General features: G+C 46.6%; 1 protein-coding gene across 2 annotated transcripts in view; it reads left to right on the plus strand.

The window, feature by feature from the left end:
- Positions 1 to 25469, plus strand: part of Gtf3c1 (general transcription factor IIIC subunit 1) — a 65847-nt gene that overhangs the window by 5974 nt on the left and 34404 nt on the right. For both annotated transcript variants that reach the window (XM_021229106.1, XM_005064446.4), the window contains exons 3-10: positions 3716 to 3892; positions 4209 to 4352; positions 6371 to 6467; positions 9600 to 9723; positions 20122 to 20283; positions 20908 to 21023; positions 22244 to 22550; positions 23251 to 23465. In XM_021229106.1, coding sequence (XP_021084765.1) covers positions 3716 to 3892; positions 4209 to 4352; positions 6371 to 6467; positions 9600 to 9723; positions 20122 to 20283; positions 20908 to 21023; positions 22244 to 22550; positions 23251 to 23465 — 1342 coding nt within the window. The remainder of the gene's footprint in view (positions 1 to 3715; positions 3893 to 4208; positions 4353 to 6370; positions 6468 to 9599; positions 9724 to 20121; positions 20284 to 20907; positions 21024 to 22243; positions 22551 to 23250; positions 23466 to 25469) is intronic.

Raw genomic sequence — 25469 nt, forward strand, 5'->3', positions numbered from 1 at the left:
ACCTCTGGAAGAGCAGTCAATGCTCTTGACTCTGAGCCATCTCTCTAGCCCCTCTATTTGCAGTCTTTTACTCAACTATCCTCTTGTAGTTTCTCTTAATGTGCCTGTTTTGAGGGAAAAAATGGCTGTTTTTCTCCAGCCCCCACAGTACTGTACTTGAGATTTCTTGAAGAGCTTTGCTAGAAAAAGTCTTTGGGTCTCTGTAGGACATTATTGTGCCTAACACATTCAGTAGTGGGAGGATCTAAGGCTGGTTTTCAGTAGTGGAGTCAAAAATCAGACCCCTGCTTCACTGACCACATTGAGTTCTCAACCATGAGGCTTCTTTTTTTTGTTTGTTTGTATTTTGGTTTTGTTTTGTTTTTTGTTGTTGTTGTTATTTGTTTTTCGAGACAGGGCTGTCCTGGAACTCGCTCTATAGACCAGGCTGGCCTCGAACTCACAGAGATCCGCCTGCCTCTGCCTCCCGAGTGCTGGGATTAAAGGCGTGTGCCACCAACGCCCGGCGCAACCATGAGACTTCTTAGTGTGGCTCACAAGGTAGTTCCTTCATTTACAGATACCCTTATTCTGCACACTTATTTTTTTAAGAATTAAGTGTCAGGGGCTGGAGAGATGGCTCAACCGTTAAGAGCACTAGCTGCTCTTCCAGAGGTCCTGAGTTCAGTTCCCAGCACTTATATGGTGGCTCACAACTGGCTAAAACTGTAGTCCCTTGGGATCCAGTGCCCTCTTTTGGTGTGCAGATGTACTTGCCTACAAAACATCCATGTGCATAAAATAAGTAAATCTTAAAAAAAAAATTAAGAGTACCACATCCTTCCCAGGTATTCTACTTAGCTTCTCTACTTATTCTACTTAGGAGAAACACCATGACCAAAAGGAACTTGAGCAGAAAGGATGTATTTGGCTTACACATCCCAAACACAGTATACCATTGATGGAAACCAAGGCAGGAACCTGGAGGCAGGAACTAAAGCAGAGACCACGGCAGAACACTGTGTACTGGCTTGTTCCCAATGGGTTGCTCAGCTTATTTTTATTTTTATTTATATATATATGAGTGTTTTGCCTGTATGTGTGTATACTGCATGTGTGGTTGATGTCCACAGAGGTCAGAAGAATGCATCAGATCCCTTGGAACTGGAGTTTCAGATGGTCGTAAGCCCCTGCATGGTTACTGGGAACCAGTCCTAGGTCTTTTGCAAGTCAGTTTGCTTTCTTATATAACCAGGACTACCTGGCCAGGGCCACTCACAGCAGTCTGGTCCCGCTTACGTCATCATTAATCAAGAAAATGTCCCACACACACACAGGCTAGTCTGATGAAGGCAATCCTTCAGTTGAGTTCTCTCATTCCAGGTGACTCTAGTTTGTGTCAAGTGGACCCCTTTTCAACCTGACACATAACTATATCACTATTAAGCCATGATATTTCCTTTGTTTATCCCACAATCTCATGTTAATATCACAATATAATATACAGTCCAAATTTTAAAAGTTCATAGCATCCTTTAAAAATGCCAGTGATTCACCATCTGAGGGAGGTGGAAGCACTGGCCCTGAGGTCATAAGAGCAGGAGAGCTGTCCCTGCCCCCTTGTCAGCTGTAGCACTCAGAGAGTGGCTCCCACACCACAGTAGAGCAGGCCCTAAAGATGTAGGTATGACAGAACTGTACCCCGGATGTCAAAGCGGAGAACTGGCCCTGCCCCTCGCTCATGCTGCAAGGGGTAAATTAAGTAGCCAGGGCAATGCTGGAGAGCTCACTCTGGTGGTGAAGACAGGAGGGCTGGGGGGCTGACTATCTCTGCAACAACCCAGGCCCACAACCAGGGTTATGTGTTGGCCCACCCCAACATCTACCATCTACGCCATCTGCGATTTGCTGGAGCATGGGGTAGGGGAGTGGTGGTGGTCGGAGGTGGGGTCAGTTCTCTGGACCCAGGACTACAGATCTCCAAAACAGTGTCCTGGAAGAGTCCCAGTGAAGGTTTAGCATTGATGGGTGTAGCAGGGACCAGGGATCTTGAACCAGACCAATGATTCTTTGCCATGAATGCCTACATGTGAAATAAGTGGATAAAGGGGTTTACGTGTGAATTCCTGGGTCACACTGCAGCTTCCATGATTAGATTTTCCCTTTCTCCCTTTTTACTTCCTTTTTTCTCATAAATTTTATTTTGTTTTATTCTGGGCGAGATGGGTAGGATCAAGAGACATGATGTGAAAGACACAAAGAATAAATAAAAAGAAAATTTTTAAAAAATTCCAGTGATTAGCAGTCCAAGTTCTCTTGAAAATTCAAAGTCTCTTAACTATGATTCTGTAAAATTCAGAATAAGTTACATCCTTTCTTATTTCAAAAGGAAAGAACTAAGGCATAGTTACAAACACATCAAAGCAAAAAGCAAAATGTAACAGTTCACAAAGCCCAATGTCTTGCTCATGATCTGGGCCCTGAAGGGCTAGGACAATCCAGCTCTAGGGATATATCCTTTCTTATTTCAAAAGGAAAGAACTAAGACATAGTTACAAATACATCAAAGCAAAAAGTAAAATGTAACAGTTTACAAAGCCCAATGTCTTGCTAATGATCTGGGCCCTGAAGGGCCAGGACAATCCAACTCTACCGTCTACAACACCTGTTACTTAAAGATTCAGACCAGCCACACTCCACATCTGCTGCTGTCCTTGGTGATTGTCCCCACAGTCCTGGTGTCTCCAGTATGGTAGGGTATCCATTGCAGTTAAGACTGCGCCTTCACCAATGGTCTCCTTCCTTTCAGAGATTCTTACCCTGTCATGTAGTCCCAACTTATGGCTGTGACCTCGTGAGTCCTGGACTCTCCAATGCAGCTGAGGCTGCAACTTCACCAGTGGCCTCTCTCTTTAAGGAGACTCTGACCCTCCACACTGTGCAAAGCCTCGCTGCTCTCCATGACCCCTTCATGCTTTCAAAACCAGTATGATGTGGGAGACTTACACACTGAAGTTGAGCTTCCAGCTTGGGATGCAGCCTCGGCCCCCCTGGACCACTTCTGTGTATTTGCTTTGAAGAAAACTCCCCAAAAGATTTTGCCTGGGTGATGTTTTTCTTTTACTTAAAAATCAGGACTGATTTCTCAGCCTCAGTTAGCCAGCCTCTGTTGTCCCAGTAAATTAAAGGTTTTACTTCCATGAATGACCCTGATAGTCTTTCAGCTTCTCTCCTAGTTTGCTTCTCTGTTACTGTGTTCACAGCAGGTGAACAGGGTCACAACATGCCTGCAATGACAATACTAAATAAAGGAGCCGGTGTTACAAAGGCTGTTGCCAAGAGTACAAGTTCTGTGAAGAATCTGGGTGTGGTTGGGGTGGGGTTAGCATCTTCTGTAAGACCTACGGAGTTGATAGCTGGACTGTGATATTAACGATGAGATCAGGAATTATCTAGAGGTCTGTGAGAACCGCATTCAGGCAGTAATTTTGGGGCTGTGTCAAGGAGGTCCTTGTGGATAGTAGGCAGTCTCTTCAGTCGGTGCTGTGGTGAGGATTATAGGATATCTTTGCAGCCCATCTGTCCAGCTCACAGCAGTTCTGACTCAGCTGTGACATGGGTCTGGGGTGCTGTGAGTGTTTCAGAATAAGTAGAAATGACAAAGGTCCTGCTTTCTTTTGCTTAGGTTTCCTTACAGTACAGGTGCACTGATTCTGTATGTGGTTGTGACTTGCAGGTGGGGTAAGAAGCTCATCATCGTGGCTTCCCAGGACATGCGTTACCGGGCCTTGATAGGCCTAGAGGGGGATCCTGACCTGAAGCTTCCTGATTTCTCCTACTGTATTTTGGAGCGGTTAGGCCGGTCCAGGTGGCAAGGGGAGCTGCAGCGAGACCTTCACACCACAGCTTTCAAGTAAGAGCAGGGCTGGTGTCTCCACTTTATAAATTACAAGGCCATTGTATGCACTCCAAATGCAAGGGCTTTCTGCCATATCTTCCACAAGGCTTGACTTTTTGTTCCATCCATCCAGGCAATCCATTGCGTCTTGTGACTTTTCTGCTAGGCCAGGAGGCTAGACACTGTGTGTGTGTGTGTGTGTGTGTGTGTGTGTGTGTGTGTGTGTGTGTGTGTGTGTGTGTGTGTCTGGTATTTATGTGTAAGTAAGAAACCACATTGTGAGGGTAAAGCTACCAGTAAAACAAACTGTATGATGCATTCTCTTCTGCAGGGTTGACGCTGGGAAGCTTCATTATCACAGGAAAATTCTCAACAAGAATGGGCTCATTACAATGCAGTCACATGTAATCCGGTTACCTACAGGAGCCCAGCAGCACTCCATCCTTCTGCTCTTGAACCGCTTTCATGTGGACAGGTACAGTTTGTAGAAAACAAAATATGTAGTTACTTTCATGCTATAACTACTTGTGCTTTTTAAGAATCTTAAGGGCCAAAAGCTAAACTTTTCAAAAAGATATTTTTATGTTTGTTTCTGGTGAAAGAATGTTCTGTATTTAGAAAGCCTCAGCTAGGCTTTCTAAATACAGAAAAGACGGGGGAAATGCACCCCAGTAATAGAACTATTAATTAACATCTTGTTGAGTAGGGAAGAAAATATTTGAAGTAAACCAAATTTGATTGGATACAGTGGCAAAGTTGTTGAATTATGTTGATCACAATGTGGAATGGTGCCATTTTAGCTGGGTCTTATAGTCCCCCTAGTAGAACAGCACATTCCCTTCTAAGGACCAGGGAATCTGGGAGTGAGCACACATGTTCTTTCTGACTCACTCTTTGCAGTAATTAACCTGGAAAGAGCATGGGGGAAAGAACTGTACCTCCTGCCTCATTTCCCCATACCCATCTCTGTAGGATGGTGGGTAATAGCCAATCAGGTGCAGGACTTAGAAAAGCAGCTCCAAACACTTAGGTTTGGTCACAGCATTCCATGGTGGAGATGGGCAGTGCCAAAAGGCCATCTGGGAAACTGGTAAACTGATGCATTCCTGTACCATAACTGATTCTCCTCTAGCCAACTGTCAGAATCCGTGTCCTTTACCCCCTTAGCCAGGTGCACCCTCAAAGAGGGAGGTGAGTAAGCATTTGGAGTAAGTGCAGCTTTAGTATTTAACACCCATGGCAGTGCATGTGACTTGACGCAGGTGGATACTCAGATAAGGACTGAGTTGTTGACTGGGTGTCTAGTAAAGGTCATGCCTGTACTCTTATCAGACATCTTGTAAATCTGAGTGCCCTTCACACCTGTATATTGTCAAAATGTCACAAGTCCTAATCCATCTTCCATTACTGCCAACTCTACCATCTCTTACCTGTGTTTTGGAAAGAATCATGTTTTGTGAATTTTTACATTTTAATGGTTCATACTATCTATTAGTTAAGTAACTATATTGCCAAACTTGTGACTGGCCTAATATAGTGGCACAGGCCTGTCATCCCAGTCCTTGGGAAATTGAGGCATGAAGATTCTGAATTTGAGTATGATTGTCCCAAAAAACAAAACAGCAGCAATAGCCCACTCAAGCACGTGGCTTATGACTTACCAGGAAACTATGATGATAGCAGAAGGGTTGGAGAGAATTCACAGGGTGGCAGCTGCGGGGTGGGGAAAGTGCTCAGGGTAAGTCAGTGTCTCTGTTTTAGTCTATGCCCCATTCTTGAACAAAGTCCCTGTGCCTCTGAACTGTTATTTCCCCTTGTGTAAAAATGGTGTAAAACAGTGCTTCCTGTGTGCCGGAGCCAAGTGCTGTGCCCATCTCCTCTTTGTTTTTTCCCTCACTGAGGATACATGTGTGTCCTTTCTCTTCCCGTCAGACAAGGAGTCAGGCCAAGCTGCCTATGGCTAGCTGAATTGTCAGAATGGCTCCTCCTTATTCTTTAGCCTCCCTTCCCCAGACACAGGCTGCATGAGCCTCTGCTTCCTTGGAAGCCCTTATCTCAGAAGCATTTATCATGACACAGCAGCTTCACATTACAGGGGAGGCGGGCAGTGGGTCAGTCACACGGGGGGGGGCCAGAAGTAGAAACGGGAGGGGCTTGATGGAGTGAAGGGGGTTCAACATATATAGAGATGCTTCTCACCTTGGGCCTGGATTTTGGAAAAGCCTTCATCATGAAATAACCCCCACTCCTCTTCAAGTGATGCATGAGGCAGAACTTGAGAGACCCCCTAACCTTTAAAGTGTTATTCAAAGGTAAGAAGGTTTAGAGAATCCTTGCACTGATGTTTCTGCCCTGGGGTCTAGTTTGTACACTGTCACTATAACTTTGGACATCTCTAAATGTCTCTAATGTCACTATAACATTGTCATCTCTAAAGATCAGCTAATCTTCAGTGCTAGGCTCCAGCAGGTGACTGGCTGGTGTGTCTTACAGGAGGAGCAAGTATGACATCCTCATGGAGAAGCTGTCTATGATGCTGAGCACACGGAGCAACCAGATCGAGACCCTGGGCAAGCTGAGGGAAGAACTGGTAAGCCCCTGAGGTGGGGGCTGGGTGGACAGCTTCAAGCTGCACACAGCCTGGGGAGCTTTGAAAGGGGGTACGCTGAAGACTTGCTGCCCACCCAGAGCCCAGCAAATGGCCTTTTCCTTTTTTATTTTTGCAGTGCTGGGAATCGAACATTAAAACTTGTTAAGCATTTTACCACCAAGCTATATCCCCGATCCTGACTTTTCCTTTCTTTTGCACAGTGAGAAAACGCTGTTTTTCTTTGAAATTCTTACCCTTGACTGACTTCAGTTCCTCTGGGATTTGCTCTCAGACCCACTAGCAAAGTTCATGTGGGATGCTAAATTTTGACATTTAGATTTTCTTTCATCATGAAACTTGTAATTTTACTCCCAGTGGTTTCCTGCTGAAGTAGCAGGAAGAAAAAAGCCCTTACTGACCTGCTCTGTCTTAGGCTCAGGAGTAGCAGCTGCGGAGGGGTGAGTGAGAGAGGAGGCAGACTCATGGTGGCCCTGCTGCCTGGCTGCCAACGGAGCCTTAGCCAAGACCCAGTATTAGGCTCGGAGAGGAGACCACCTGGAGTTTGAACCGCAGAGCTGAAGACTGAGCATCAAAATTGGGTTTTTGTAATGCAGTAATTAGTCCCCAAAGGGATGGCTTAGTCGTCTCTCAAAGTGATCTGGCTTTTTTGGTTTTTCACCTTGTTTCACATAGAAATTTAAGTTTAGGCAAACCTTGCCCCATAGGTGCTCGTGATGGCAACCCACTGGAGCTGACCAGTCCCGCCAAGTTCCTCGACTTCCTGTTACCTCCCAGATACTGGGAGAATCAATGCCTTTGCCATTCCAGATGCCCTACAGTTTGGGATCGGAGTGTATTTCTCTGTCTCTGTTGATCAAAAACTGGGAAATAAAAGGAAGGTTGAAAAAAACCTTTCAGAAGATGTAAATAGAAGTGAGGAAAATTGCTACAGGCAGAAGAAAGCTAGTGTTTGTTTCTTTGTTCCTTTATGGTCCCTGTCCCTGTGTATCCACTAGGATTGGGACACTGCTGTTCCCCTCCCTCGGGACAGGATGCAGGCTAATCTTGTTTGGGTCAGTACTGTGGCCTCCCTGCTAGAGAACATTGTTATCTCTGATCATGTGGTTCAGTGAATGTTTTTAGTCAGAGCTGGATCAAACTCCAAAGTGGCAGAAGTGGGTGACGATGGCAGGTGTACTGTCGTAGGCCATGGAATTGGGAGGGCTGGGGGTGAAAGAGGGGGGCACGTGACCCTCAGCAGCTCGGACAACTTCACAGAGCAATTTACAGTGGGCAGACTTTCCCCCGCAGAGAGAGGGCTCTCAGAAGCCAGCAATGATTGGATAGTTTTGGCTGAAGGTGTGGGAAGATGAGGGAGATCTTGAGAGCCTGGCTTAGACTGGAGTCTGGAAGCTTCAGCCTCAGGAAGTGCCTGTGTCAGTGGCAGCAGAGAAGCCCACGAAGAAGGAAACAGCGGGAGAATGAGGCTCTGACAGGACAACACAGGCTGAGTCCTGGCCAGCACAGCAAGCTGCCATTGGGCCTTGACTTTGAGATGTCTTGAAGGTGACTGACACTCAACAGTGGAGAGTGGTGACCTAGCTAGGATGTAAGAGGACTGATAGAAGGCCTGAAGATGCACCTCAGGCTTTTGAAAGGTTTGAGTGGCCAACGCTCAGATAGACTGGAGTGTGGCAGCAAGCTGGTGGTGAGAAGGTGGGGTCGGGCTCGTGCTAGCCTGCTGGGTGTTCTGTGAGCCAAGGGCAGAGTAGGAAAGAACAGTGTGTGTGAGGAGGGGCACTCTGTGGACCTGAGATTTATGGAACACCAAGGCTTTCTGTGTTCCCTGGAGATGTCTAGTCTGCAGCTGGTGTAGAGTCCAAGGAGCACCAACTAAATTAGCCTGTAGCCGAAGTGGTGCTGTCCTTGGCAGGGCTCCCTCTGTTCTCGCTGCTGGGCAGAATGTGAAGTTCCCCTGAAGGCAGGACCATATCATATTCCCTCATTCTGGACGGTCCAGAGCTCAACACCGTATCTTGGGCTGGGGTTTGATGGATGAGTTTCCAAAGGCTCTTTCTCACTGACAGACTCGGCTAGATTAATGATAGGCACCATGTACAAACTAGCATGTTTGAAGGAGCCAGATGGGATTCATCTGTTTTTCTTGGATAACCATATGTTCTATAGCCCAAACAGTAGAAGTGCTGTCCTTAGAGTGGGCTGCAGATGTGTACCGAGGCCCACAGGCATTTGCTGTCTCTGCTCCAGTGGGTGAAGCAGTCCCTAAGATTCAGGGCAGCACTGAGTCATGAGCACCTTTTCCTACTCAGTTCATTCCTTGCTTGCCCAGATGTCAGCAAGGGCTGGGAGTAGATAGACTGGGGGCAGAATATTTTATGCAGTATGGATTTTTTTAAAACTTTGTTGTCAACAGCCATCAGAGAAAATTGACAACACATGTGACAGACAGCAGACAGCAGCTGACCTTCAGCCATGCTGTGCAAGGGTCTGCCAGGGAGTGTAGACCTCCAGCACCCTAGGGACCACATGCCCTGGCTACAGAGGTGTTTGGTCACCTCTCCCTGCCTGATGCCTGAGAGGTTGTGTCAAATGACACCTTTGCTGAAGTTGGTTCTCCCATTTACTATGTGGGTCCTGGGGATGGAACTCAGGTCCTTGGGCTTGGTAGCTAGTACCTTTACCACTGAACCGTATCTTTGGCTTCTTACATAACTTTAAAATTTTGTTTTCTTTTTTGCTCTACTGCCTAAGGGAGGGCTGCCTGTTAATAATTCATGCACACACTTGGATTAAAAAGATGCAATATGGAAAGTGTCTGGTGGAAATTCTCCTCTTAGCTCTGCTCCTACCTGTCTCATCCCCACCTGGTGTACTCTTCCAGGGTCTCTTATGAACATCTCTTTCCCCTCTTGGATCCACATCAGGGTGAGGTGATTTCTGTACTGCTTCAGACCTTGTTTGGTTCCCTGGATGCAGCTTGGCAGGCTCATTAGTACCTGCAGCATTTCCTCACTGTCAGCTGGTAATTCCCAACCTAGATACTGGTGTTTCCTCACTGTGGGGGTTCCCCAGTGCCTTGCTTAGCAGTACCTGTGGGCTTGTGTTTTGCAGGGGCTATGTGAAAGGACATTCAAGCGTCTGTATCAGTACATGTTGAATGCTGGGCTGGCCAAGGTGGTGTCCCTTCCCTTGCAGGAGATTCACCCTGAGTGTGGTCCCTGTAAGACCAAGAAAGGTAAGAACAGAGCCTGTGTCCAACTGGATTTCCTGCTGTCATCTTTGGTGGCATTCTGCCTCGGAGTGTGAAGGTTATACTCTTTCTTCAGTTCATTATTGCCCAGCGCCTTTTGTCTTAAAAGGCCCTGAGAAATGTTCACTGAACTATACAGCAGCCTTGCATTCTAGTGAACTCCTCTATAAGGATGTCCTCCATCAATCATCCCTTCTACACCAAGCCCTTCTTTGTTCTTTCATTTATTCCTTTTTTGGTACTGGGGACTGAACCTCTGAACCTAGAATATTGTAGATGGTGGGCCCAAAGGCTCTACCAATGAGCTGTTTACCCAGCCCAATTTTGAAGTACAGTCATGTCAAACAATCGTGAGGATGTGTTCCAGATATGAACAGCACAGCATGTACTCATACTTAGATGGTGAGGGTCAGTCACTTGGTGTGGCCTCTTGGTGTAATCAAGATATAGTAAGCACAAGGTACTTAGGGTTGGCTGGATTTGTAGGCATACTGCTTACTTGAAATAAACATTTTCTTTAGTAGGAAGAATATGTTCTAAAATTACCATAGTATTGTGTAACCCAGTAGCATAGTAGTTGATTGTCAAGGATTATATACTACTATACATCACTGTGCTCTGCTTTTGCCACAAATGCCGGAGAAACTATTATACTGTCACAGCGAAAGGTTACTAAATGATAAAAATTTTTAACTATGATACCACTATGTGTGCAGCACACGTGACTGCCTGCTTTGTACTATATGTCCTCTTGTAGCCCTACAAGGTAGGTCTTAGAGCATCCACATCTTTTACATGTAAGAAAGCTCAAAGATGCCAAGTGAGGTTGGAAGTTGGCTCAGTAAAGTGTCTGCCACCAGCATAAGAATCTGAGTTTACAGGAGCTAGAGAGACAACTCAGTGGTTAAGAGCAGTATCTGCTCTTCCAGAGGACCCTGGGTTCAATTCTCAGCACCCTAACTGGAGCTCTCAGCCACCTGGCCTCACGGTATGCACATGGTGGCACAGACATGGGAAGCAAAACACTCATGCACATAAAAGGAAACTTTCACAAGCAAAAGTAGGCTGTAAAACCTTAGCAACCTAAAGGCCTTTATTTTTCCCTTTTTATTCTTGCTTAACCAGATCTTTGTACATTCTGAAAGTTGGAGCTCTCAGCAAGTAGGACAGTTGAAAGATAAATGTTTTTCTCTGCATTCTGCCCAAGTGCTTCCAAAGTGATGGTAGCGACATAGCAGGAGTAAGCCAAGAAGTACAAAGAGCAGAGCAGCAGACATGCAAGGGCTCTTAGCAACACTTGGTGCTCAAAACTGCTGGAGGTGTAGTAACAGGCAGAACAGACTGGGAAAACTGAATACCCATGAAGGGTGGCAGCTAGAAGCAGACGCTTCTGAACTGCAAATCAGCTAGGAAATCCAGGTGCCTTTGGAAGGACAAATATGGATAGGGCTGAGACTGGCCAGACTGACAGTCTGCATGACAAGCATTGCCCCTCACTTCCCTCCTGTGTCCCATATGTCAGGAGACTAGAGGGTTTCTCAATGTGTGGGCATGAGAACAGGCCTGGTGATGGAGAATGTGTAGCTGTCAAGATGTGTGTGATTCCCAGCAGTTGCTAGTTCATCTCATTTGGTAACATTCTTCCATAGTTTCCTAGACTTGCACCACTTCCATAGCCACGTGCTGTAGACAAGACCAAAGGGAAGGAATATGGGTGAGGAATGCTTATCTCTTCGGGTTTAGGCAGGGTTCAGAGTCTCCAGCCGTAGCCTCTGAAACAGCAGAGGGACTAGAGATAGGATAGGGGGCCTATATGTGCTAGACAAACCACTGAACTACACTCCAATCCTCCAGTACCTAGTCCTAAAAGGGAACATCAGCTCTTAGAACCATCCAGCCTCTAGAATACTGACAGCCAGACCTAGAACCCTGGGCCTGGGACTGGAGGCTTCTGTTCTGAAGAAAGTGACTAGTTCCATATAACGAATGCCAGAGTTTTCCAGCTAAGGGACACAGCTCGTCACATTTCCAACATGTCTGACAGCTTCCCTTTCACTGGAGCCCAGATGATGTAGCTTTTCCCTTCTCACCTCCTTCTGAAATACTGGTCTCCAGGCAGCATCCTAAAGCATCAACACTGCAGAGGAAAATGAAGCCTAATAGAATCCAAGGAAGCAGAAACCATTGAAAAGTAGAATAAAATGTAATCCTTAGAAAGGAACTGGTGCTGTGTTTGAGAAAACAGAGTGAGGAGCTGTGGGGGGGGAGTAAGAGAAAAGTGCACAGAAAGACCTCAAAGACAATACAATGCCAAGTTGAAACTAAAGCGGGGAAGAGGGTCTAGAGTCCCGTGTCTCCTGAAAGTGGGTGCTGCTGTGCTGCTGGTACCCCATCTCCACTTAATGGTCCCATCACTCTGTAGCAGCACAGACTGCCAGCCAGGCCCTTAACAATAGGCCTTTGGGGACTAATGTGGAAATATTAAGATACACAAAATAGGGATGTCCTATGTTATTTAATTGAGAGAGAAATCACTTACATGAGAAGCCAAGAAAGCTGAGAACCAAAGGTCTGCATGCTGCTCTCCAGGCTGCAACCAGAACCCAAAAAGAGAATCTCCTCCCCCTAGCTCTTTTTTATCCCCGGTATGTTCTACGTACCTGTGAACACACCCAAATGGGCATGGTCAGCACTACAGGTACCTAGATCTCTCCCTACAGGGGGCACTTTTCCAAACCATAGCATAGAGAACAGAAGGATACAGAGAGAAACATGCAGAGGATTGGGGTGGGGGAAACTCAAAAATGAAATGGAACCATATGAGATCTGAAGGACATAGGCTTCTAGATCAGAAGAAACTGTCATGTTTCTAGCATAGTGTGCATAAATCCACACTAAGAGCCAGCTCTGTAAGACTCCAGGGAACCCCAGGCTTCCCAGCGGACAAAATCAGGATGGCATTGAATCAGAGCTGTCAGAATTCTGCAGGAAAGGGCTAGCAGGATGGAGCTGTGGGTAGAAGCACTTACCTGGCATCCCTGGTGTGATAGTTACTTTTCTGCACTGTGATAAAACATAGTGACCAAAGCAACTCATAGAAGGCAGCGTTTGTTTGACTTCTGGTCCCAGAGGGTTAGAGTCTGTGGTGACCAGGAGGCATGGCAGCTATAGTAGGTGTAGTAGTGGGAATAGGGAGCAGAACGCTCACATCTCAACCGCGAGCACAAAGCAGAGAGGGCAAATTTAGAAGTAGGTGGGGCCTTTTACTCTCAAACCTTACGGCCAGTGACATACTTTGTCCATCCAGCAGAGCTGCATAGCTAAAACCCTTCTCCAAACAGCACTACCAACGGGGGACCAAGTATTCAAATGGCTGAGACTATGGGGACATCTCATTAAAACCACTCTACCTGATAACCTGAGGTTGATTCCCAAACTGCTCATTAAAAGCCAGATGTGATGGCTGGCATCTGTAATCCTGGGCCCAACACTCCCACAGTAAAATGAAAGGCTTAAAGAATTGGCTTAAGCTCACACAGGGCAGCACAGCACAAAGTGCAGTCTCAAAACTAACCACAGACTTGGCCTCAAAAACAAGGAATGTGAGAACTGACCTCCAAGACATTGTCCCCTGACCTCTATATATATTCCATTGCTCACACATGCACACACTCCAGGCACACAAAATGATTTTTTAAAATTCTGAGGAGTTGGTCATTTAGCTTAGAGTCCTTTATTTAGTTTTGCCATGAATGAGGACTGAGGAGGGGACTAGTTAGTTCTACTATCCACATTCTACATGTCCTAGGAACTGTTAAGTAATGGAATAAACCAGAACACAGGATAATACAGGGTCTAGAAAGCCAGGACTGGTGAAGAGGAACCCTGATAAAATGGCAGGTGCAGGCCAAGAGAACAGAGGTACGCTGTAGCATTCTGGGATGTTGGAAGAACAGGGTTAAATAATTGAATGCAGGCCACTGTGGGAGAGCTTTCTTCCAGGCAGAGGCTCCTGCAAATTCATAGTAACTTCTTGACGCTAGCAGTTATCCAAGTGGGCTTTTATTATTCTTGAGACAAGGTTTCTCTGTGTGACAGCCTTGGCAATCCTGTAACTTTGTAGACCAGGCTAGCCTTGAAGTCACAGAGATCCACCTGTCTCTCAAGAGTGCTGGGATTAAAGTTGTGTGTTAACACACATGGGCTTTTGAAGTCAGGCAATTGTCCCTTGACTTCTTTGTCGTGGCTTCCCTCAGCTGGATTATGGGAGTAATAGCACCTCCCTTCTAAGGTACTAGGTACTCACAGGGATTGCTGGCTCTGAGTAGGGCCACAGCTCCGTGGCAAGTAGGATAGATCTAGAGGAGTTTACTGTTTTACTCTTGACCTGCTGGCCTAGAACTCAATCAGACCTATCTCTGCCTCCTGAATGCTGGGATTAAAAGCATTCACTACCAAGTCTGAGTAGAGGTATGTTTTGTTTAGCCTGCAGCATTTATTTCCATTGGGTTAGTTTCTGGAATTTAAAACACGGATTTTTTTTTTAACCTGGGAAGTCTGACTTTCAAGGAAAGTAAGTAGTAGTACATATTCTTCATGGTGATTGACAGATAGGGCCGACCTCTCCACTCACCAGTGACGCCTGCCTGCTGCTGCGCAGCATAATCTGTTTCCCTCTAGGCTAACATCTCCTTCAAGATGTGTCTGTCCACAGAGTATCACCTTAGCCCTGGCCTGGGAGGACAGGACTTCCCAGAATGGTCAGCACAACTCAGAATACACCCAGTAAGGGCTGGCACCCAAGCTGATCAGTCAGGACACTCAGACTGTTTAGACTGTCATGTGCACACCAAGCCCATCTTGATGGCTAGAGCCTGTTCTTAGCCATGGTAGCCCCTGTACCTAGATAATCTCCGCTTCTGCTTGGGTTCGCAGCCTGGGCTCACAGCCAGCCCTTCAGTCTGTCTCATGGCCCTGGCTCATTTGCTTGTCTGCGTGACCTTGTGCTGGGTCCTGAGCTCTGTGAGGAGCTTGCCACACCCTTTGCATGCTTTGTGTTCCTAGTGTCTGGGCAAATCAGCTTGGAGCCAAGTGAGTGCCTGGTACATATTTTGTAGATTTAATTTAATCAAGTACCACTTCAGTTGCTTTTCTTGTGTAGGAGACAAGAGCAGAATACAGTTTACAGGGTTTTATGCTTGAGCTTTATCTGTTAAAAAAATAACATAAAATGTTTCTTCTAAAGTAGTATGGAATAGAGAAGTTTAAATAATAAATATAAATGATGTATTCATGTAAATTTATAGGTGTGCCTGAGCATATATGAATTGTTTTTAAACCCCTCATGCTTTGCCATATCTATTTGGCAGAAACAAAATAAGCTTTGGAAAGCAGTTGCCCTGAACTACTCTGATTTACAAACTTATTTGCCTCGAGTATTTACTGGCCACTGTGTGTTTATTAAATTGTGCTGAGAAAATGAAGGAAAGAGATAGAAGGATCACTGTTGGAAGCACTTGGCAGAACACCTCTGCGGGCACTGGGCTGATGACTCAGGTAGTCAGCTCACATCCAGTTCTGACAAGGATTAGGGTTGAGTCCCCCTCCTGATCTGATGTCCTTGTGACTCTTAAGAAATAGGTAATCTATTGAGCCTTGGGCAGCAGATCAGTACCCATCCCAAGTATACACACGGACTTTGGACTCCCATAGAACAATGTGAGGTGCACTCTCACCCTGAACTCTTGGGGAAGGGTCTAGGCCCTGCCCTATATGAAATGACAGACTATGGACACCCCCATGGAGGGCCTCACCCTCCCTGGGGGAATGAGGGGATAACGGGGGGGGGGGGGGGGGGGAGGGGGGAAGGGCACGGGAGGAGGGGAGGGAAAGGGAGAGGGACCTGGAACTGACTTGTGAAGCAACCTCGTTTCCTATCTAAATTTAAACTGGAAAATAAAATTTTAAAAAATGATTGGAAAAAAAAAAAGAAATACACAGTTCCATAGACACTAACTTCAACATGCACCCCCAATCCTGGATTTCTATACTTACAGTGGAGAATCTAAAAGTCCAGCAGAGAAAGCAATTCTGTTTGCAGTAACATGGAACAAATTTAACAAAATCTGTGCAGATCAGTTACTGTGAAAACTATAAAACACTGCTGCATGTAAACAGAAATGATGGAGCCAGCTCGAGTTATAAGACTCCCCAAATGATCTGATTCAACACAGTCCATGTCTGGTTCTAAATTGATTCTAAATCTGTAACTTAGTGTAAGGAACCCAGAAAGTTAGCCAGTCCTAGGGAAACGGATAAAGTGTAAACCCTGCTGGACAGCAATAGAAATCAGTGGCAGACACGGCACAGAGCACATGCAGGTCAGTGAGGCTGGTCAACAACCCACAGGAAGCCTCAGTTGGTTCTTGGTAAGGCAGGTGAAGAAAGAATGGCCGCCACAGTGGCATAGTCATATGAATGACTCTACCTGTAGGAAAGTCTGGTGGAAAAAATCTGGAAGTGAACAGTGAATGCTTAGGGGACAACTTGGGTAGAAGAATGGAGGTGATTAAGAATCTTTTAAAGTTGGCTGGTATTAAATTAAATGCATATAGGCTGTGACTTGTACCCAGCCTGAAAGGGTAGATTATAAAATATGTGAGTTAAATCTCATCCAAGCTGTTAAATCTGAAATAAGTAAAAACTAACCAAGAAATATAACAGGGTACAGCAAAGTAAATTATGACCATTAAGAAGGAGGATATTAATAAAATTATAATTAACATATACAACCTAGGGGAGAAATGAGCCATATGAAGAAATACAAAGATGCAATAAAATAAATATACAGGCCTAAAAGAAAGTTAAAGTCAAGAAGAATGGAAAAGAATAAAGACCAGAAAAATAGAATAAAAGGCAAGCATAAACATAAAAACAGTGTCAAAGTTGTCACAGATTTTAAAAGCATGGAACTTTAGTAGTGTGTTTTGAAGATGATGAAAACAGTTAAAAATAAGCAGTTTTATTTGAATAAAAGTGATTAAAGGACACCAGCTGCTAAGAATTAAAAGTAATTACTATCAATAATTAATGTACATAAAAGAAGCAGGAACATTTTAATATGATGGAAACTATTAAAGGGAAAACTTGGATGAGAGCTAACCTTTACCAGGCTATAAACACCTAGACTTGAGTCACTTGCATAGGGGCAAGGGCATGCCTCCTGGAGTAGCTCTTGTCCCTTCTCCAGAGGTAGCAGCTCAGCAGGAATGTGCTTGCAGTCCCACCTTTGGGGGCTGGTGTCAGCAATGATGGTGACAAACAGCACACTTGGGATCAGTGGCTGGCTGTGTGTGTAAGGAGGGGCTGATGGGATTTCCCTTTGCCCCTCCGTAGGGTATAGCCAGCTGATTGTGTGGGGTGGAGATTGAGCTCGGATACTTCATGGTCACACAGCTATCTATATCAGATGACCAGCCATGTAACAGGGCAGGTAGGGGCTATGGACACAGCTAGAACATGTCTCAGCTGAGTCATGTTAAGTTCCTGAGCAGTGCCAGGCTCCAGGTCCTCGTGGGCTTCCTGGTGCTGTTTTGTGCAGCACTGTAGCTCCAGCAGTCTTTCCCAATACTCCTTTATTCTTTAGGACTGAAGGGACCTAATTGTGCCGGGTACCGACTCAGACCAGGCATTTGGGGAGGTGACATTTGCACTGGGTATTTGATGATAATGACTGAAATTCTAACCAAAAAGCAGTGATAGTTTCTGAACCTTTGTTAAGCTCCCGTGTGTGTTGTTACCAGTACTCTTGTTTCCTTGTGCACTAAGAAAAGCCTGTCTTTGGGTTTGTCCTAGACTTTAAAAAGAGGAAGCCAGGCAAGGCAATACTACTATTGTCCCATTTGGGAGTCAGCCTTGCTGGGGAATGAACATTCAGATAATGTGCTAGGCACTATTCTGAGTTATTTTTTCTCTAATAATCCTAACCTCTCTCTTTATTTTTTTTTCATTGCAATGCCAAGAAAATGGGAAGTGTGGCTTAGTGCTCAGATTATCAGGAGGGGTGGTGCTTGTGGCAGAGTCTGCAGTGCTTAGTCCCTTGGTCCCTTCGGCTACCGCTGTCGAGAGACTGAGTAGAACTCATGAGGAAGGGAAGTGTGTGGGCCTGTGCTGAGGAGTGGTCCCAGGGCCCCAGTGTCTGTAAATCCTACTCCCCACAGGCTTCACATCAAGCCACTGGCTACATTCACCTCAGCTCCAGATACCATGCTTACAAAGTAAACACAGCATCACTTGCCTGGCATACAGACATTCCCTCTACAGCCTGCCTTATTGTTGAGCGCCATCTTCATTTTTCCCTTTTACCCTCTCTCTGCCTAGGGTGCCTGTCCTCCATGGCCAGGACCACCCTGTTCATCCTTACTGTCCATGCATTGGGTAGACATCTGCTCCACCCTATCCCCTAACTCATTTCCAAGCCCCCCAAGTGCTCCGTCCATTCAAGATGCATTTAGAATGAGCTCTGCTTGGTGGATGAAGAACTTGTGGCTCAGAGAGGAAAAGGACTTCCCTGAGGTCGGCAGAACCAGACCGTCAACCTGGGTTGTGTCATGACAAGCCCAGTGTCCTCCAGCTGCCTTGCCCAGACTCATGTGTCTCTGTTTACAGCAGAAGAAACCTGTCTGGTTTGTGTCTGTTCTGGACACAGTACAAAATAAATGTTTGTGGAATCTGATTGAAATTAAGGTCCCAACAATCCAGCAGCTGGGTGTGATGTTTGGCTCTCAGCAGCTGTGTCCTTCAAGGGTAAAGTAAGGAGAGACACAGGAGTGAATGTCTCCTGAACAGGTACCATCTCCCGGATCTATTAGAAAGACTTTCTTTTTCCTTTGAGAAAAAGCCCAGAATGGCCCTAAGACTTGAGACCATCTTCTGACAGCCTCCCATGTTCTGGCACCTTAGGCATGTTTTACCACTTGGGACAGAAAATCTGAGGACTGAGCTCAAACCATCAGGCCTACATATAAGCACCTCTATCCACTGAGCCTCTGGCTCCCCCATGCTATTGTGTCCATGTGACAGCTGAGGAAACTGAGGCACAGAGAGAACATATCACTCAGCCAAAGGGGTAGAGGTGGCAGAAGTGGCTTCCCCCATCAGGTTCTCGTCACCCTCCCCCCTCATTCCCTTTGGCTTTCGGATTCTGGTCAGACCTCTTTGCAGTTCCCTAGGGTTGTCACCTCCTCTAGTTGTCCTAGGACTTACTGAGAGTTTCCCAGGGTTCATTCACTGGGGTGGGTGCCATACTCTGAATTCCCATGGAATTTGCCCTGCTCACCCTTAGTTCTCTCCCTCCTTTTACTTGAAGAAATCTGTCAGAGTAATCCTGTCATTGATGAGCCATTGGGAGCTTGGGCTGGTGACCTAACCCTTCCATGCTTCAGTTCCCTTATGCATAAAATGACTCCTGGAGTCATCAGGATCAGTGAGTTGGCACATGTCTGTGCCAGGCATCTTTGTTATTTCCCTTCATTGCCATTTTGGGCATAAGTGTGAGTTTCACCCTAATGTGCTAGGTTGTAGTACTCTGTCTGAATGTAGATGCAGATCTCCCTCAGCTCAGGGCAGCCTGGAGCAGCAAGTGCTGCAGCTAGGCCCCACCTTACCTGTATTTCTCACTGGAGCTAATGTCATAAAGGGCGCTAGCTCACACCTATTTGCCTTGGCCTCTTTTTGAGTTGTTTTTGTAAACTAAGTTCCTACCCTCAGAGTCACCAGAAGGGCCTCTTGTTGGCTTTAAAGGAAAAATTGTTCTTCATTTCTTCAGCAAATCCCGAATGTGGGTCCTGGAAGACTGTTCAAAGGAATAAGCCGTGTCCTCCAGCAACTCTGGCAAACTGGCAGGGCGCCTCCCTGTTCCTTTTATACACATATTTCATCCTGCTCTGAAGTTAACAAGGCATGATAGTCTTGTCCCTTAGAGTAGCAGGTATTTGGGTTTTTTCTTCTAAACTTATATTTATTTTATTTGTATTAATTTTTACTTTAATCATGTGTATGTGTGGGTATGTGCCATACGTGTGTGGATGCCCTGGAGGCTAGAAGATCATTGACTCCCCTGAAGCTGGAGCTAGATCCAGGCAGTTAGGAGCTTTCTGATGTCAGTTCTGGGAACTGAACTCAGGTCCTCTGTAAGAGCAAGTGCTCTTAACCAGCAAGCCATATCTCCAGCTCCAAGTTTAGTAGTTTTAGACTTTGCAAACACTCCACATAGGGAAGGAGCTTGCTGTGATACCAGGTCAACTGTAACCTTTCAGGATGTCACCCACTGCTCTCCCATGAGGCCCTATGCCTGCTGACTGCTCATGTGTGCCCTGTTCCTAGGGACTGATGTCATGGTTCGGTGCCTTAAGCTACTGAAGGAGTTCAAGCGGAAGATGGAGGATGACCATGATGATGATGACGACGAGGAGGTCATCTCTAAGGGTGTGCCTCCTGTGGATATCGTGTTTGAGCGGGACATGCTCACACAGACCTACGAGCTCAGTGAGTCCTGTTCATAAACCACTTGCCGTTGTGTGAGTACTGACGTGGGAAATATACGCCCCAGGTGGTAAATGGGGCTCTAGTACATAAAGCCTAGGAGGCTGCAGGCTTCTCTCCAAGCTTCGGCTTTGGATCGGGCTCAGAGTTGGAGCCTTGCTCCACTGCTTTGTAGACCAGGATGGTCTCAAACTCAGAGATCCGCCTGCCTCTGTTCCCTGAGTACACACATATCTTAAAAGTAATTTTGATGCTTTTTGAAAGGGTCATTTCATTAACCTGAGTAAGTTCGTTTGTAAGAGAAGGCTCCTTTCTGCTGCTGCTTAGAAGTGATGGAGGTGAGTAAGAGACCTTGATAGGTCCACCTCTATTTGAATATATCCACTATTCACTTTCCCTTCAGGGTTTTAGCATGGAGAACCAGAGAGCAGACACACAAAATGAGCCGCTGGTGTTCTCAGGGTCAGGTAGCGCTCTGCTCTTCAGCCTGGCACCAGAGTGCTTCTTCAGGGGTGGGGGGGGTGTTTTCTCTGTGTGGCGGTTCCTGTGCTTAGCAAGGGAGTGGGGAAGTGGCTGTGAGCAGCTGCCCTGTGCGGTGGTGGGGTTCAAATATGGTGTTGTTCACAGTTGAGCGCAGAGGCACGAAAGGAATTTCCCAAGCTGAGATCCGAGTTGCTATGAATGTGGGAAAGCTGGAAGCGAGAATGCTGTGTCGGCTCCTTCAGAGGTTCAAGGTTGTCAAGGTAACATCCTGTCATCCCTGCAGTGCCTCATCTCGTGTGCCAGTGGGATTATACACCAGAAAAGCAGGTGCCTTACTTAGGTCCATGAGACAGTACCTGCATGAGGCTACTAGCATGCTAGACCTCCCCTCACAGAGCGCTTGTCTGGTCCTGCTTCTTAAAATTGAAGTGGTGGAGAGTGACAGCATAGCATCTGCCCTTGCAGCTCACTCCTGGGTGAGGACGGTCGGCTGGAGCTGCCTGGTGTCTAATGAGCTGCCTGTCCTCTCATTGGTGTGACTTGTCTGGCACCTGGAAACATCAAAGCTGCTAACTGTAGGCCTAGTGCTCCCCTTTGGAATTCAAAGCTGTATCTCAGTTTTTGAGGCTAGTATTAGTTAGCTTCCTGTAACAGTAATGAAGTAGGAAAGGCAGTTAATTATAAAGAGGGGGATTGTTTGTTTGGCATGTTTTCGAGAGTCTAGTCCAAAATCAAGTGGTTCTCGCTGCTTTGAACCTCTAATAAGACAGCAAGTATCTCATGACAGAGACACGTTAGTAAAATAAACTGTCACATCCTGAACTAGAAGGAAGACAGAAAATAGTCAGGGGTGGAGGGGTTGGAGGCTCAGTCCTTTGGGAGCACTCCTCTGTGACCAGGGACCTCCTATTAGACTCCCACCTCCTAAAGGTTCTGCCTTCCCTGGGACCTAAACTTTGGCTCAAAGATTTCAAAGGGTACTTACCCAGACCCTCTGGTGGATACTGTGAACATTTTGCCATAAGGCAGAGTTTCATTAGTTAAGCTAAATAAAACTGGGACCTTGGCACCATCCCTGGGTACATAGAAGATCTTTACTTTCTCCCATTCTAGACCATGGAATGAGCCCCTCTCCCATTTTAGAAGGCAAGGTGATCATGAATTGTCCGTGAACCAAACCACAGGTCTCCAAGGCTGTGGCTGTTTGCTGTGTGTGGGACCTTGGGTTCTGTGTAACCAGCAAAGCTAATTCCTGACAGTTTATTAGCTAGGTCCAGTGCCACTCACAGAGGTCATGGAAGACCAAGTCAAGGCCCTGTCTCCAAGGGGCTCCTAACTCCAGAGGGCAGACACAGTCCAGATCATATGTAGTTGTAACATGCCAGGTCCATGACAGAAAGGCACTATGAGGCAGGGACCGCCTGCACATTTGTAGGCGTTAACACCCCCTGGAATGCACTAACACTGGTGATTATCCTAGGGATTCATGGAAGATGAAGGCCGGCAGCGGACCACCAAGTATATTTCCTGCGTGTTTGCGGAGGAGAGTGATCTGAGCCGGCAGTATGCCCGTGAAAAGGCCCGAGGAGAGCTACTGACCACTGTGAGCCTAGCCTCTGTGCAAGACGAGTCCCTCATGCCCGAGGGTGAAGAGGCCTTCCTCTCTGACTCAGAAAGTGAGGAAGAGGGCGGCTGCAGTGGCAAGCGTAAGGGCCGAGGGTCCCGGGGGCACTCAAGAGCCTCAGGGGGTGCTGGCTCTCAGCCTCATCACTCCACTCCAGCTAAGGGTAAGGGCTGCTTGAAGCATATGGGGGCAGCAGGGCCAAGCACCCTAGCACTGCTTGACATCAGCAAGAAGCAGTTGTTCAGCTCAGCAAACCTGGAGAATCCCCTAGGTGCTCTCCTGATTCGGGGCCTAGAAGTGTCCTTTTCACACCATTATCATAGTGTGGAGATGACAGTCTAGTCTATGATGTCCCTGGTCCCTGGTTCCTTGGAAGGTAGTCTCCTTGAGTCTCTTTTTTTTACAGCATGTTTTTACTATTAAAGAGATGGAGTTCCATGAGCTTCCTTCCTTCCCTCAGTCCATTCAAGAACCACTCAGGGCTTAGTTTATAGAACACCGCTATGGAGGCAGGGTGTTCAGTCTAACGTTCTCCCAGTTGAGCTATAACAGTCTAGCAAACCTTGTTTTCTTGTTTGAGACTGTCTTCACTGTGTAAGCCACTTTGAACTCACCCTTCCTGTCTCAGCCTCCTGGGTGCTGGGATTTCAGGTGTGCATTACCTTGGATGGCTTGAAATCCTGCTTTCAAGCATGAATGGATGGTGGACAGTTGATAGAATTGTGAATTTCATGTTCAGCTTTACATCCCAAGACTGCAGAGTGAGCCTGAGGAGGTCTCCTGGGCTAGCCTGCCCTGACTGCCAATCAGAGAAGCCCTTTTCCTTGGTTTCCCCTGACCAGCTGTGCCCACTCTCATTGCAGGTGGGTGGAAAGTCCTAAACCTGCACCCACTGAAGAAGCCAAAGGCTGCCTCCCTGCGCACTACTGAGTTAAGAGCCCGCCGAAGCTCAGGTGCCAGGGATGGCCTGGACACCAGTGGCTCCTCCGATCTCAACACATCCTTCGACCCTCACAACATGGAGAGTCACAGTGGTGACATTGCTGTGATTGAGGAGGTCCGGCTCGATAACCCCAAGGTCAGTAATGACAGTAGGGGTTTATGGCAAGTAGACTTCAGTCTTCTCGGTTCTGGGCTCGAATCCCAGGGACCAGGAGCAGGCAATAGCAGTAAGAATGTCACCTGCAGGCACAGGCTGTGGGCCAAGTGATGACAGCAGCTCCTCAGGGAGTGAATGACACAGTATCGTTTGCTGCCTCTCCCCCATGCTAGACCCACTCCCAAAACTCCCATAACCTCTGACAAGGTGATCTTTCCACTTAAGTTCAGAGGGAAAGTTTGTGTGATTAATTTAGATAGCCAATATTGCCTCTTAGAAGGCAGGTGGTCATGCTTGGACCTTTTTAATTATCACATTGATGGCCTTGACTAGGTAGATGCAGAATGCTTTGTTGTTGTAATTGTTATTTTGAAGCAGAGCCTCACTGTTGCCCAGCTGTCCTCCAGCTCCTAAGCTCAAGCATATTCCTGCCTCAGCCTCCTGAATACTATAGACATGTGCCACTGTGTTTAGTTACACTGTATTTAGGTTTTCTTTATATTTTGGAGCTAGAGGTGGAGCCTAGGGCTTTTTGCATGCTAGGCAACTACTGTGCCACTGAGCCATGCCCATAGCCTCAAGGATGCTGTCAGACATCCTTAAAGCATTGTTGACTTAAAATGGCCACAGCCAATGTTGAGAGCCTGTTTTCAATGCAAGGCCAGTATCACTTGGTATAAAATAGAAAGAAAAAAACAAAATTGTACCAGTACCTTCTGATTAGATGTCACCTGTCAAGTTGCACTGATATCACAGGGTCAAACCCATATTTTCCCATAACTGTAATACAGGCTTGGCAGTGGTAGTGAATGCCTTTAATCCCAGCACTTAGAAGGCAGAGACAGGTGGCTCTCTGTGAGTTCAAGGCCAATTGGACTATAAATCAAGTTCCAGGACAGCCAAGACTGTTACACAAAGAAACCCTGTCTCAAAACACAAGCAAACAAAACACAGTTGTTACTGGAAACTTCTGCTTATTACATGATTCAATTACCTCTCACCATGCCATGTCCCTTGTCACTTGAAGATGCCTCAGATTCTACCATTGCTATGGAAACAGTAGAGGATCTGTTTCCTGTGTGAAACAGATCTGTGGCCAGTTGTCCCTTGCTGCTGTTTTATTCAGACTTCACAGCCCAAGGGGAGAAATGTGGAGTCTGGTCTAGGAGGGTGCAGGGCAGTGCCCTGGGATGGCCTGCAGAGAGAATGGCAGCCCAGGGACCTTATACCAACCTCCGCCCTGTTGCAGAATTGATAGGCCCTGGGTGATTGTAGTCTAGACTCTTTGCACACTTTATTGTTGGCTGGGTGCCTCCTGGCACCTTCTTTTCACGTCCTCTCATCCTGACCGAGCCGGCCTTCCTCCCAGGCCAAGTTCCTGTGCTCTCCCCTAGCACTCTCTTTCTTATAAAAACCACTTCATTTTATGTCCATGGCTCTCTGAAGGTTTTGGGCAGAGCAGGGCTCTGCTTCTCCAGTCTCCAGTTCCTCCAGGGCAGTTTCCTCCAGAACGTTGCTCTGAGACATGATGGACAATAGGCTGCCACTCTTGGGACCTATCTGAAATCCTCAAGACTTCCCTTCCTAGTATGAGACAACCCTGCCTGCCCTGGAGTACCTGTGGTGGGCAAGAGAGCAAGCTAGGCCCAGCTGTTCTCATATTGTGTCCCAGCACCAACTTGTAGCTTCCTGGGATACACTCCCATTTCCTAAAAGTACTACTCCAAGCCATAGCCACCCAGCTAAACAAGCCCTGTGGCTGCCACATGCTATCAACAGGTTTTCTTTTTTCATTTAAGGTTCATATTCATCATGTGGAAAAGACCCAGCTGCATGTTAAGCTCCTAGAATAGACCTTACGAATGAAAATAGAGGAGGGGAAGGTGGAGAGATTGCTCAGTGGTTAGGAGGCTGCTCTTGGATTCAAATCCTAGCACTCCTATGCAGCGTACAACCATCTGTGGCACCAGTTGCAGAGGATGT

The sequence above is a fragment of the Mesocricetus auratus genome, unplaced genomic scaffold, assembly GCF_017639785.1.
Source record: "Mesocricetus auratus isolate SY011 unplaced genomic scaffold, BCM_Maur_2.0 Super-Scaffold_4256, whole genome shotgun sequence".
In the NCBI taxonomy this organism is placed as follows: domain Eukaryota; kingdom Metazoa; phylum Chordata; class Mammalia; order Rodentia; family Cricetidae; genus Mesocricetus; species Mesocricetus auratus.